Genomic DNA, 15,680 nt, shown 5'->3' on the forward strand with positions numbered 1-15,680 from the left:
AGCATCCCTATATTTAGTGTTCAAATTATCCCATAATGAAGGATCCCATTAGCCTTCTTGATTATGTGTTGTACTTAAAGTCATAGAGTTGTACAAGCGCAGGAACAGAGTCTTCGGCCATACACATCCTTGCCAACCAGATATTCAATATGAATCTAGTTCCATTTGCCAGCATTTGGTCTAGACCCCTCTAAACCCTTCCTATTCATGTACCAACCTCTCTCTTTCCTCCCATTTAAAGTATTAGATTTCTTGAGACTTTTTTTAAGAAAGCTCCAAAAACAAAGCAAAAACTTAACACAGTACTTACTGCTCCAATAAATTGATGAAATCAGCTCCAGCACTGAAGGAACCTCAAAGAAGAGCAGCTCTTAATAGCCACAATTCTCTCCTGTCCACCACTTCTTTCTCCTACTTCCTAATCTTTTGTGACTCAAGCACAGAACACCTTGATCACTCAGCACCTCAAATTCCTCAGTCATTCCTTATTTAAATAATACCCTGCTTTGCCATTCTTCTTGCCAAAATGAACGTCTTTACTTTTTCCCATATTATACTTCATTGCCATCTTTTTGTCCATTGACTCAACCATCTGTAAATTCCTTATCTCCTCTTCACCACTTCTCTTGTTCTCAGCGCTTACTTCTTCTGATAAACTTTGATGAGTTTTATCCCCAATCAGTGTTCATTGATGACAGGATTTTTTTTCCAGACCAGACAATCTGACATGATTTCATAAGGGTTAATGACATCTTCAATCTCTTTCGAGAACTTTAGTCACCACACCACAAATTGAGCTTTGGTTTTTCACCTGATCATGCGTCGGTGCACTGATGTTTACTTTGTAATACATCGTCATAAAGGAAGCTGGAGTAACTAGCCTTCATCATACACTGCCATCCATGATTGTGAAGTGCTGTTGGTACTTGAAGTATATGTCTTTACTCAACCAGTTGGACTTTTCATTTGGCCACTGAAATAACTCTTCAGAGGCTGGCATTGCATCAGCATCACTGAGTCAGACATTCAGCAAATCAATACTCCTGAAATTTACCCATTTATGTCAGCCAGGGCTCTCTGATTGGACCAGATTGACAGCTTCAATGAGGGAACCCATTGTCTATGATGTCTATCTGACTAACCTCTTTACAATCACTACAGCCACCCTTCAACGTAATATTAGTTCATTCATGGTCTCTCTTTGGTTCTTATCAAATTTGTTTGAGCCTGTCTTGACTTGGTGGCCACAGCTTTTTTACTTGGCCCTCTGGAACATTTCTTTTGTAACATGTCAAGTCATCTCAACCATTTCCTCCTTCTGGGGTTCCATCACGGAAGCCCAAAGAATCTTCTACAGGTTGACTGGTTTGTTGAAGGTAGTTTGTTCTGGATCAGTGTTTGAATTACTGTTCCTGGACTAGAGTTTCCTTCAAAGGTACTCAAATTCCTTCAAGTCTTCCTAATTAGTTGTGGCCAATACACGCACAAAAGTGAAGAGTATGCTGGGAAATGGGGCTAGAATAGATGCATGCTTGATGTCGTGCAGGTCTAATCCCATTTACCAGCACATGGCCTGTAGTCTTTTATACTATGATGTTTCAAGAGCCCATCTAAATTATTCTTAAATGGGCTGAGGGTTGCTGCCTTTACCACCTTTTTAGGCAACAATTTTCATATACCCCCAATTCGAAAGTTGAAAAATGTCCATTGATATAAACAAGTCATACAAATCTGAAATCACTGAAGTCACTAATTTTACAATGAATTGTCTTAGTTATCTGTTCTAATGAGTGATTGCTCTATCATATTGAGCTCTTTGCATGGCATATTTGTAACACTATAAGTGTCCTAATTCTGCACATCTTCTGGATGTAATATACAGTCTAACAGATATAATACATGTATAGCACTCTTTTATTATGGCTGGGAATTGTCTGTGACTGTGCCTTTGAGGCTTTGATATTCCATAGCATTGATACTGTATCTCAACATCTGCCATTTTATCTCCTGAATACAATAGCGTATTGACTTGGTCCCCTTCAGATATAGTGTTGAATTTTGTAGTAATTCTGTATCTTAAGAACTGCTTTCTTCAAGATGTCCAAAATCATGTTCTACAAGGTCCATCTCTGACCTCGAATCTTTGTGGAAGTATTATTTCTCCTTCCATTTCTTCTCAATTTGTTTATCATTTCTTAATATAAAGTTGATTTAAATCCATAACATTTTAATTTTCCTTGTAATCAGCCATTGTTTTAGTTCTTTCTCTTGTATTCATCAATGCTATTTCAATTCCTGTGCTGTGAAATTAGCTAGACACAATGGCAGAATCCTTCAGTAATTTCTTTGTCTGCTGGTCTTTTTAAACTGTTACAGTAATCAAGTCTAAATTCTTAAATAAAGCTTTTAAAATTCTGTTAAATGCAATTCTGTAGTGAGTTACTGCTTTCAAGTTTCTAAATTCTCTTACAGTATTGCTGAAAAACTCTGTTTAGTTTCCTCCCTTTTTTACTAAATAACACGGTGGCTGCCCATCTTTTCTTAAAAGAGCATTTCCACTTTCTACAACCAAGTCAGAGTTTTCCTATTTCTTCACAGCTCAAAACAAAATGTGCCTTCTTACACACAATTTTTAAAATAAGTTTCTCTACCGTGACTTTTGTTAATTTATCCACTAAAATAATAATTTAATTACTCATATTTAGTTCATTGAAATTTCTACTAACTATTCATCTCCTTCTAGACTCTTTTGCATCTTAAATTCTGAGGTCTTCCCAATGCTAGCCTTTCACCAGCTCTTGCTTTGTGTCTCCTGGAGGCTGCTATCAAAGGCAATAATGCTCATTTTAAGAAGTGAGTATTTTCTTTTTTATTTTCCTTGCCTTTTTTTGTGGTCTTTGCACAGTTTTTGTAAAGTTCTTCCTTCTCTCTCTTAGAGATATCCACCTTTATTTCTGAAGCCTTCCTGTGGAGCGTCCTTTGCCTTTTTCTCAGTATAGGTGGACTTTTCTCATTCCCGAGCCCATATTGTTCTCCTAGTGTGACTTACCAACTTCTTGCTAAAAGTTTCTCCTTAGAGCCCTGAACTTGACCTATTGCTGCTCCCGTGACTGCTTTCATGTTCGAGCAGTTGACTGACTCTGCTTCTTAAGCAATATGCTCTTAAAGTAGCACATCTACATTTCTCCCCCTCAAAAGATATTTCTTTTTTCCTCTCAGTCAAATGGGTTCTGTTTATTCACTGCTGTTCATCATGTTATATTTTCAGATACTGACACTGCCAACTTGTAGTATTCTGGTTTGGGTAGTTTACAAGCATCAATCCTTGTATCTCCATGCTGAGTGTAGGCCTTGTCCAAACAACAGTGGAAGAGGATAGACCACTCGCAAGTCTAAAGGAAAGGTGCACTTGTCTTAAATGAGAAGGCAGTTTATTATACAATAGCAATAGCTCCATTTTCATTTACTAGTCAGGCTGAATTACTAAGAGCTTTCAGTTGATGGTCAGAATACATTTGCTGTCTTCAGTTAATCATGTAGAATTCAGTTATCTCCATCCAGAGAACTGTTTGATATCATCCAATTACATGAGACTCAATATAATGTTAACATTAAGTCCTTCAGTACCATTACCTTAAAAGAACAACTGCAGGGCTGAATTTCTTTGGGGTTAACTGAAAACAGTTTTGAAGGTTTTTGGTGACAACCGTGTAAGGGTTTACTCCTTGTAATTGCGCGATTTCAGCTTTGATCCAGTTGAGGGGCAGTTCCACCCCTGCAGTGAATATTTGAGGGTTTGTTCTTCAAGTCAATTAATAAATGACTAAAGAGATAATGGGAACTGCAGATGCTGGAGAATCCAAGATAACAAAGTGTGAAGCTGGATGAACACAGCAGGCCAAGCAGCATCTCAGGTGCACAAAGGGTCTAGACCCGCAACGTCAGCTTTTGTGCTCCTGAGATGCTGCTTGGCCTGCTGTGTTCATACAGTGTCACATTTTGTTATGGTAAATGACTAACCCCACTTCTCTGTTGGTTCGTGGATTCTGGCCATGTTTTTGTTTTGCTCAGTAGGATCTCTTCATTCTGTGTCTTCTTGTTTAGATTTAGATTTAGATTTTTTTTGTCACATGTACTAAGTATAGGAATACATAAGTACAACAAAAAGAGCACAAAGTCGCCATTCAATGGTGCCGACTTGGCTACAAGAATCCGAATTAAAATATTTAACTCAGCCAAAAGGTAAGCAAGAGAAGACACCCAAATCTCAGAGTCTCAAGGCCCATCCCCAACGTTGCAGGTGCCATTCCAATTGCTAGGACATGCAGGAGGCCATTGTGCCCTCACCAACCCACTATCACCGCCACTGCCCCCCCAGTGACCCGCTGTCACCACCACTGCCCCCTCACCAGGCCATTCTCACCACCACTGCCCCCTCACCGACCCCACTCTCACCACCCACTGCCCCCTCACCGACCCCGCTCTCACTGCTACTGCCCCCTCACCGACCCCACTCTCACCACCCACTGCCCCCTCACCGACCCCGCTCTCACTGCTACTGCCCCCTCACTGGCCCCACTCTCACAGTCCACTGCCCCCTCACTGGGTCCACTCTCCGTCCACTGCCCCTTCATCAGCCCCACTCTCACTGCCCACTGCCCCCTCACCGGCCCCACTCTCACCGCCCACTGCCCCCTCACCGGCCCCACTCTCATCGCCATCTACACCCTCACTGGGCCATTCTCACCGCCCACTGCCCTGTCACCGGGCCATTCTCACCGCCACTGCCCCCTCACCAGTCCCACTCTCACCACCATTAGTACCTCACCGGCCCCACTCTCACTGCCACTGCCCCCTCACTGGCCCCACTCTCACCGTCCACTGCCCCCTCACTGGCCCCAGTCTCACCGTCCACTGCCCTCTTACCAGCCCCACTTTCACTGCCCTCTACACCCTCACCGGGCTATTCTCACCGCCACTGCCCCCTCACCGGTCCCACTCTCACCAACATTAGCACCTCACCGGCCCCACTCTCACTGCCCACTGCCCACTCACCGGCCCCACTCTCACCGGCCCTGCTCTCACTGCCACAGCCTCCTCACCAGCCTCACTCTCACCGTCCACTGCCCTCTCACCGACCCCACTCTCACCGCCCTCTACACCCTCACTGGGCCATTCTCACCGCCCACTGCCCCCTCACCGGGCCATTCTCACCACCACTGCCCCCTCACCGGTCCCACTCTCACTGCCCACTGCCCCCTCACCGGTCCCACTCTCACCGCCCACTGCCCCCTCACCGGTCCCACTCTCACCGCCCACTGCCCCCTCACTGGCCCTGCTCTCACTGCCACTGCCCCCTCACTGGCCCCACTCTCACCGCCCTCTACACCCTCACCGGGCCATTCTCACCGCCCACTGCCCCCTCACCAGCCCCACTCTCACTGCCACTGCCCCCTCACCAGCCCCACTCTCACCGCCCTCTACACTCTCACCGGGCCATTCTCACCGCCCACTGCCCCCTCACCGGGCCATTCTCACCGCCCACTGCCCCCTCACCGGACTATTCTCACCGCCACTGCCCCCTCACCGGTCCCACTCTCACCACCATTAGCACCTCACCGGCTCCGCCCTCACCGCCCACTGCCCCCTCACTGGCCCCACTCTCACTGCCCACTGCCCCCTCACCGACCCCGCTCTCACTGCCACTGCCCCCTCACCGGCCCCACTCTCACTGCCCACTGCCCCCTCACCGACCCCGCTCTCACTGCCACTGCCCCCTCACCGGGCCCACTCTCACTGCCACTGCCCCCTCACCGGTCCCACTCTCACCACCATTAGCACCTCACTGGCTCCACCCTCACCGTCCACCGCCCCTCACCGGCCCCACTTTTACCACCTTTGGCATCTCACCAGCATGCTGTTGCTGCTGACTGCTTCAGCCTTACCAGCCCACTCTCACTGCCCCTTCATTGGCCTGATGTCACTTTCCCACCGGCCCACTCTTGATCTGCCGCTGTTTCTCCAGCCCATGCTCGATCCACCGTTGGTACAGGACATTGCCCATATGTTCAGCTCTTGCCACGCGGCGCCCTGTCATGACCAGACTCCTTCCCGACTCCTTAGGGAGGAAGTTAGTAGGGTGGGGTTGGTGGAGGTGGAAATACTGCAGAGAGAAACGAGAAGAAGACAACAAAGGAAAGGAAAAGGAGAGGGATCTGATAAGCTGATGGAGATCCGAATGGAGTGATTTACTGTGCTACCGTCTGTGTCCCATTCTGACTGAGAACTGACTGCTTTACCAAAATTTCTGAATAAATGTTTATTATCATCATCTGGTTTCGGTGGAAATTCTGTTATTCTGATTCCTTTTACCAGTGACTAAATTCCAGCAGTCAGTGAGAAGGCAAAGCTTGTTGTCTCGCTGGTTGTTTTCGAAGCCCTCATAACACCCTACCACATGTACTAGGATGTCCAACCAATAACACACGCCGGTTAGTTGCAGTAACTTTCTAATCCATTTCTCTTGTACTTTCGTGAAGGATAAAGCAGGTATTATCTGTGAGAGGTGGCTTTCTGCTGAGAGAGGGAGATAGTTGAAGCTCTACTTGTTGAGTCTGTCCCTGTTTGAAGTACTTTGCAGGTAGGATCTTCACACAGGACTTTGCCAGACAGTCATTGAACATACAACTGAAGTTTTTTATTCCCTGTAGCAGTTTCCTTTTGGAAAAATAATGTATTTTGGAATAAGAAGTAACAAATGCCTACAAATACTTTGGAGTTCTGATCCATCATCACGAGATAGGATCAAAAGAATAAGATTTCAACTTCCTCTGCAGTGATCTGAGCGTATATAATTTTTAAAAAATTGCCGGTAAGGTCAACATTTGTTGCCTGTTCCAAATTGCTCTTGAACTGAGTGGCTTGCTTAGCTAGTTCTGAGGGCCGTGGACCTGGAGCCATGTGTAGGCCAGCCTATAGAATTAATTCCCTTGAACAGTATTAGTAAAGCAGAGGAGTTTTTCCCTTACTTCAGTGACAATTTCAAGTCACCATTACCTTCAATTCCAGATTTATTAATTGAATTTCGATCACACTCATTCCTCTGATGGCATTTGAACTCATACCCCAGGATATAGACCTGAACTTCTGGATTACCGGACCAGTGATATTAGCAGTCCACCACCATCCCACTACACAGTCCATCCTGCGGTATGCTATATTTCCAGAGTAGAGATTCTGCAACACTATTTGAAGAAGAACAAAAAAATTTGGGTGGAAGCTTAGAGGGACCTGACTGATATGGATTATGGCGAGAGTGTGGCAGAATTTATCATGCAGGCCAACAACATCTATGTCAATCTCAGGAGGCTTGGAGAGTTTCTCACTATGCAATGGCAAGTTTCCAATTAAGGGGAATTATAACTTGTTAAACATAATTATTAATTAATATTCACCATCCTGTCTTTCAAACACACTGAACAAGTTTGACACTGAGAATTCCTGACATGGAATTCAGAGTGATCAGCTGCTGACTTCTGGACCACTGTGTGTAGTTTTGTCACCCTGTTTTAGGAGGGATGTGGTTAACCTGGAGAGGGTTCAGAATAGATTTACCAGAATGTTGACAGGAATGGAGAGTTTGAGTTATAAAAATGGAGCAGCATGTTGACCATCACAAATGGGAATTTTTTTTGACTGGTTAGTAGGAGTTTGAGTGGTGACCTTACTGAGGTTTATAAAATCATGATGGGTATAGGTAAGGTGAATGATAAGGGCCTTTCCCTCGGGTGGGGGAGTTCAAAACTAGGGGGCATATTTTTATGGTGAGAGGAGGACTTAAAAAGGACATGAGGGGCAACTTTTTTTGCACAGAATGGTTCATGTGTGGAATGAACTGCCAGAGGAGGTGGTGGATGCAGGTACAGATACAACATTTAAAAAACATTTGGATAAGTTCGTGAATAGAAAAGGTTTGGAGGGGTATGGGCCAAGTGCAGGCAGGTGGGACTAGTTTACTTTGGTTGGCAAGGACTAGTTGGACCAAAGCGACTGTCTCCATGCTGTAAGATTCTGTGAACATGACTTTAGCTTGCTGTTGTTGCAAGGACCCTCTGTGTTGATCAACAGCATACAGAATCTATGGCACAATGTCATACTACAGTTTTGATGATACAGATCCTGGAAGTTATAACCAGGAAGACAAGTTTGAATAAGGTCAAACCTGTCATTACTCCCCGGTCAGACTTTAGTTGAGAGCATAATGAGAATACAATCAACCGCAATAACTTCATTTGTTAAAGCAAGAAGTTGTTCATTTGTGAGATATAGATGCCCATGGCAAGGACAGCATTTGTTGACCATCACAAATTGTCTTTTTTACTGAATTATTTGCTTGACATTCCAGAGGGCAGTTAAGATTCAAACATATTGTTGTGGATCTGGAAATATTGGCCAGAGGGCTAGGATGGCAGATTTCCTTCTCTAAATGGGATTAATGAACCATATGGATTTTTAAGTATCAATCAATGTTAGTTTCATGATCATCAATTTTGCGATTGGCTGTTTAATTTCCAGATTATAATAATTCAATTTAAAATCCACCATTACAACATGTGACCTGCTATCCCTAAAGCACACCTGGAATTTTAGCCTAATGATATAACAAAGTTCACAATTGAACAAATATTCTGTCTGAGGGACGGTGAGAAATCAGTCTTTCGGTTCAGCAGTGAGATGAAGGAGTTGGATGACAAGATGAATGGTGAGATTAATCCCCACAGTGTTCACACGAAGAGAAATTTGACATGTACGTTGGAAGAGGCATTTGGAATTGCTGATCATAATCAAGCAAAGCTTTCATGAGGCTTTTGGATAATACCAAGGCAGGCACAGAAGGAAGTTGTAGCCTGGAAAATGGAAGAACAACAGGGACAGTTGCGAAGTCATAGAAGGTTAGGTTATAAACTGGGAGGGCAGGGTACCTGGTATTAATGAAGTGAAAGGAGGATTGACGATGGAAGAGGTGAGATCAGAGAGGTAAAGAGGAGAAAAAGAGCAAAAGTGAAAATCAAATGATGGGTTTGGGTTTGGAGCAGCAGTCAAAATGTACGCTTGTATTCACTTCATAAAACTCAAGTTAAACAGGCCTGCTTACAGAAAATGTTGATGCATTAAAAAATTGATAGTACGTATACAATATGATGTAATCGGAAAAATTGGAAGTTAATAGGAAGAAGATCAAATGAGCTTCCAACCTAGGAACTGGATCACTCCCATTTCCCTGTTCTATTTCCGTAACTTTATTTCCCCATGTTTCCACCTAATTTCTTTTTGAAATTATTGATTAACCCTGCTTGCACCATCCCTATAGACAACAAGTTCCATTTCATCACCACACACTGAATGGAGGGCCAGCTTTGCAGGATAGCACAGATGTGACCAATATGCATCACAATTCACATGCACACAATGATCAAGAAAACCACATTATGAAATGCAACAAGCAATTTATTAGAAGCATTCAAACTTACAATAATTTATTTCAATTACAATGTTTAAACTTTAAATTAATTCATTTTAAATTGCATTAGAAATGTTACGTGGAAATTCTTTTCCATACCAAGTGATGTTATACTCAGTATAGCAAGAGAAACCCCAAAACAACCATACATAAGATATTTTAATATAACAATTAAATCATCACGATGGACTTATGTCCATTTTAATAACACTATTGTGGTAAAGCAAAGCTACATTAGTAACTCCAGAAACAATAAATCAAAAGTCTTGTTTTGTACTGTCCTGACCATTGTGTGATGAGATGATGATCAGTGATGAGAGACCGATATCGAAGTGTTCACATTTTCCAATCTAACAGTCAATGCAAGTTGTACAAAGGCCTCTTCTCAAGTTCATTGCAAACATGGCAAAACACTGATCATCAAGCTATTTTGATAGCTGTTATGATAATATGTTTGCCTGCTTTTTGGTGGCATTATTGGCAGGACTGACAACAGCTGTAAACACACCAATGCAGAGCAACACCAGTAAGATATGCAAACAGCATGATCGACATTACAATGCAACTGTCCATGATACCGATCAACGGCTGGACTCTACATTGCCAAACATCCTCGGAAAATCTATCCAAAAATTGTTCCCAAGTAGAAAAAATAAACATTGAAATTAGAATAAATAGTTAATCTTGTATAAGATATAAACATTATCTGTACTTGCGTAAACAATCCAAATAACAGTCGTCATTAGGATACTCTCTTTCCCACTATCTTTAAAAAAAGACACATTTGAGTCTTGTTCATTCTGTTGTGGTCAATCCTATTACAGCTGATAGTGAAATAAGCAAATATGTTCCAGTGACAACTGAAGCACATCCTTCTTTTTGTCTCATATGGATTTGCATCTGCTTCACATTTATGCCTTGAACAGAATGTCACAATGTTGCGTCTTAACATTAGTTACAAGTAAAATGAACATAACAAATGAAGTTCTAGATTTAGATTGTCCAGCAGGCATTTTGACCCAGCCTGAGTAAAAATTCACGCAATCAAAAGTGTTAATATATTTATCTCCTATACTTGATGAATTTTTAAAAAAATACCGTTGGTTGCAGTCTAATCCCTTAATTCACTTGCAGATTCAAGGTAACTGGGTTTTGTAATTTCACCCTTTCTCCTTTACAAAATATTTTGCACTGATTTCTTATCCTTCAAGAACAAACCCAGTAACTTGGAAAGCAAATGTAAACTGAAGGATTACACTGCGATCCCAAAATGTGGCAGAATAATGTAAACATAATAAATTAAACAACAGTTCGTCCTCGCGATAATGCTGCTCCTGAGGTTGAAAGTTTTATTCTTTACAATTCAGAATATTACTCTTGATGAATCCGACAAAAGTGACTCGATTATACATATCCATTTTCCAAAAGTACTTATCTCGCAGGAAGTAGGTGTTCACTGAAAGAGAATGAATTGGAAAGTTGATAAATCATATCACAAAAGCAAAGATTACATTGTGTGTGTCTATGATTTGCTGTTTGCTGTTTACTGTCTCCACAGTCTCACGTCCTTGGTATACAATGACGTATTGCATCCAACATGGCGTCATTATCAGGCGATCAGTTGCAAAAACATTTTTCATGGAACGGATTCCATGTTCAGAAATTTGGCAGGGCCTCTAGTGGTAATTCCTTGACAAGCTGTCTACTTTGACTAGACTCAAGCCTAGGGACAATAGAGCCCTACTATATACACAATTTTTTCTGCATCTGTGAGCTGTACGTCTTGCCATTGAATATAAAGGATGTTGTTAAGCATAAGCCCAGTAGTTTCAGTGTGCAGTGTTTATTGATCTTTGTTTTGTCATCTCTTGTGTTCAAATAGTAGTTCACATATGCATATCTTTCATGATGTACTATGTCAATGCACAATTATTCATAATATTATAAGTTTTATTTCTATATAGGTAATAGCCTGTGCTGTACAGCAACAATGGACAGAGGTACATTCGTGTGTAGTGTTATGTGGTTCACACAATTAGAAGCGAGTAGCCTTAGAATTGCTTGAGAAAGGACAGCAAAGGTTTAGATATGGAGAGAAGGTTTACCAGAAGTACATAGCACTGAGAGACTTCACTTCCTGAAGTGCTTAAATTTGGGCAGGCTTTCAATAAAGTAAATAAGGAGAACCTAGTGTCCTTGGGGAATGATCAGTAACGAGACAATACAGAATTAAGATAACTGCAAAGGGGTATGGGAGATTAGGACACAATTTATTATGTAGCAATTTTTGATTTGAAATGCACTGCTGGAAAGGCCATTTGGAACAGATTTTATAGTAAGTTTGAAAAGGAATAGGATATATGCCTCAACAGACAAGGTAGAAAGTACAGAGTTGTGCAAAAGATTTTGGGAATGGGTCTAATTGGATATATCATTTAAAGAGATAACACACGCATAATGGACAAAATTATCTCCTTATGCACTGAAAGATTTGAAAATACTGTCAATCAAAAGCAAATATGATTACTTTTCATTAAGTCAGAGCTTTTCTTCTCACTTAAATTGTACATTCGAGCAAACATTTGCTGAAGGAGCATAGGAGCTTTTTGCCTTTCTACCATGTAGTCAGCTGGGCAGCATAGACAGTTAAAATGAATTTTCCCATATTTACAGAAACACCAAACTGCTGATCTAGGTGTTTGGAGCTGGGATTTATCCATCAATGAGGGATGAGCAATAAGGTAGTCTTTACTAATCCACCAGATCACTTGCACCCAGGCAATACAGGCCAATATGAATTATCAATGTAACTGAAACTGAGTTATCTTAAGATTCATGGGCTGAATTGCAAGTGTCTATATGGTTCACAGATTAACTTGGGCACAACAGGATTAATTTTTTTAAAGTAGGAAACTGCTCTGGATATTCACGATGTATGATAGTTATTTATTTACTGTTAAAACAGAAGACACCCGGAACTAAGATCAAGAAGATCTATAGAAATTTCAAAAACTCCTATGACAGATGCTGTAACATATCTTGGGAGAACACGTGCAGTGGGTACAATCCTGTTACCGAAGTCTAACAATGATGGAGTACAATATGACACGTTAAATTGTACATCGTGTATCTATTACATGTGGCCTCTTTTGTGATTGACAAATTCAGCCAAACAAAAGGTTTGGACTGTGCAACTCTATTTGGCATTCAAAACGGTAACATATCTGATGAACTTACTTTTGTGCATGAAGACAATATTAGCATCAACAGGAACGTGGTGGTACCTATCATAAATTGGACTGATCCTATCGACTTTCTTTGTTGCCATATCGAGCCTGAATGGCAAATTAAAAACACTCCATTAGGTTCATTGCAAGTGTAACTGGTCCATTTAGAAGTGCCATAAACATTAAGTACAATTTGCAATTTACTCTAAACAAAAATGTTCAGAAATAATACATTAGATTAGCGTCCTCCACTTTGACACCATGAATTCACAATTGTCCACTATAATGGTGAAGCTTCTCTGCTGCTCTTGCAAATTTCTTATGTTAGTTCCAAGTTGCAAATATCTTTACATCTATGTTAATTATAAACATTCCATTGTTTACAATGTTTGCCTTTTCTTGCATTGAACAAAGGGGTAAGGACCATGTCCCATGAGTGAATAATAAAAGGTAAAGAGTAAGGAAGTAGTAAAGAGGTTGATATAAAGTTTATAATTGTACAATATTATTATTAAAAAGTCTTGCAATTATAAAGTACCTTTAATAAAGAAAAATAATCATACTTGATTGAGCGTGGCCTAAATTCTTAATTCTAATCACATTTTGCTCACCTCCAAATCTTCTGTCCACCAAATAGTTGCACTTTGTTTGGACCTTTCATAACTGCACCAACTATCTTTTCAACATTGGTATCAATGCCCAGTTTGCCGATGTCCTTGGGATAGCCTGGCTCAAGACTAGTGCCAGAAAATACCCAGTATGATCTCCCTATGGCGAGAAATAAAAAAGAACAGTTTAGTTTCTGTTGATTACATTGGTTAGGAAGAGTTTAAAGTTATTTAGCTTAGAAATAACCATCAGCAATGAATGAACGAAAACAACATCTGCATAACATTCATCTATCTGCTTGTTAAGTGTGGTATCAAACTATTTAAAATAAACAAATTAATGTCTAAATTAGAAGTGTAAACAGAGGCATTAACATTGCAAACAGAACATTTTAGACAAATATGAAAAAACTGAACAAATATGATGAAAACTGAAAAAATGAGTTCTCTTGCAAGCAAATTTGTTTTGGGTTATTCGCTGACCAATGGTTACCAAAGGTTCTGTTTTTCTGTCAAATACAATGTAAAATCTATTCACAATTATTTATGGAAATCTGAGCTCTTATCTTGCAGCAATTTTCTTAAACTATAGAAAAGAATGGTTTATCGGCACGCTTGATCCTTTATATAAAGCTTGCCTCAGAATTTGTTAATTGTGTAGCCAAAATATTGGACCGAGAATTATCCTTTGTTATTAATTCAGACAAACCTGAGAAAATGTAGACTCTATTTGTACTTATATCTTCAAAGGCAGCATCAATTTTGGAAGGAGCTTTTGGCCACATCTTTGCAATTGGAATTGGTCCCTTGATGACTTTCTTTGCTGATGCAAACTTCCAGACATTTCTAGAAAATGTGAAAATAAGTTCAGATGGAATAATACCCAACATGCGCGACATGGTGGTTTAGTGGTTGCACTGCAGCCTCACAGCACCAGCGACCCGGGTTCGATTCCAGCCGCAGGTGACTGTCTGTGTGGAGTTTGCACATTCTCCCTGTGTCTGCGTGGGTTTCCTCCGGGTGCTCCGGTTTCCTCCCACAGCCCAAAGATGTGCAGGCTAGGTGGATTGGCCATGCTAAACTGCCCATAGTGTTCAGGGGTGTGTGGGTTACAGGGGGATGGGTCTGGGTGGGATGCTTCAAGGGGCAGTGTGGACTTGTTGGGCTGAAGGGCCTGTTTCCACACTGTAGGGAATCTAATCTAATAATTGCGTGTACTCAGGTATTCCGACACTGTACCTTGGGGGATGATATATTGGCCTTGGGAGGAATGCATTGCCACTTCACTAAAATGTTGCCAGAGTTCCAAGGGTTGGTATATGGAGATTATAAAATATTCCCTTGAATCGAGAAGACTAATTGAGACTTTTAGAATTTTGAAAAAAGTTAACAGGAAAGTAGGAGACAGCTGGTAGAGAGTCCTGGAATTATAATGTAAAAGTTAAAGCCTGCTCATTTAGGAGCAAATTTACAAAGCACCTCTTCGTGAAGTTTGAAACTCACCGATAGAAAGCAAACACGTGCTCAGTTCATGATATCGGCAATGACAGATTTTTGTATGCAAAACACTAAGGTATGTGGAGTCCAGGTGGGTCAATGAAGTTACATGACCGATGACATGGCCATATTCTCATTGAAGGGAAGAAGAAACTGAAAGGCCTACTTTTGTTCATATGATCCAATGGCTTCTCTCTGAGATCAATGCCACTTAAAAATGCGCATTCTTTCTGCTTCTGCAGATTTGAATGTTGTGGATTGAAGTTGTCATTACTTACCCATTTTTGAAAAAATGAAGCGTTTTCTTTATGCTTGCAATTGCATCATAAATATCCACTTTGCAGATGTCTGCATCTGGCTCGATTGTGGTGGTAGTGGTTGTGGCAATGGTAGTAGTAGGCACAGATGTTGAAATTGGTGCCATTGATGTAGGGATGGATGATGTTGGGCCAGATTTCCGTCCTGTGTTCAGAACAAGGTCATATGAGCATGTCTATTTCGTACTAGCAATATCTTTGTATTTCACTTAAAGGTCTAGAGCAACTGTCTTTGAGCATGAAGCAATAAACCAGTCATACCGTAGAGATGCTGGATTCCCTCAATATCATCCCTTGATAGGTGGAAGTTTTCTTTATAGCTGTACATCGGGTACATCAGAGCATCTTTGAGAGTGGAATGATCTAACCCCAGGGAATGCCCAAATTCATGAGCTGCCACCAAAAAGATGCTGTACCCTGCATAAGAACATGCATAAATTGGTTATTCATTTAAATGTTACTTTGTCATGTGACTCTCATCCTGAAAAAAAATTCAACTCGCAAAAACATG

At 41.2% G+C, this 15,680-nt stretch overlaps 1 protein-coding gene across 1 annotated transcript in view; it reads right to left on the minus strand.

Moving 5' to 3' along the window:
- The window catches only part of LOC125461541 (zinc finger protein 335), a 112,116-nt gene that overhangs the window by 88,484 nt on the left and 7,952 nt on the right, over positions 1-15,680 (minus strand). The window contains exons 9-15 of the mRNA XM_059652649.1: positions 15,431-15,586; positions 15,131-15,314; positions 14,065-14,201; positions 13,359-13,515; positions 12,758-12,855; positions 10,896-10,976; positions 7,057-7,244 (exon numbers count right to left, since the gene is read on the minus strand). Coding sequence (XP_059508632.1) covers positions 7,057-7,244; positions 10,896-10,976; positions 12,758-12,855; positions 13,359-13,515; positions 14,065-14,201; positions 15,131-15,314; positions 15,431-15,586 — 1,001 coding nt within the window. The remainder of the gene's footprint in view (positions 1-7,056; positions 7,245-10,895; positions 10,977-12,757; positions 12,856-13,358; positions 13,516-14,064; positions 14,202-15,130; positions 15,315-15,430; positions 15,587-15,680) is intronic.

Source organism: Stegostoma tigrinum, chromosome 19 (genome assembly GCF_030684315.1).
Source record: "Stegostoma tigrinum isolate sSteTig4 chromosome 19, sSteTig4.hap1, whole genome shotgun sequence".
In the NCBI taxonomy this organism is placed as follows: Eukaryota; Metazoa; Chordata; class Chondrichthyes; order Orectolobiformes; family Stegostomatidae; genus Stegostoma; species Stegostoma tigrinum.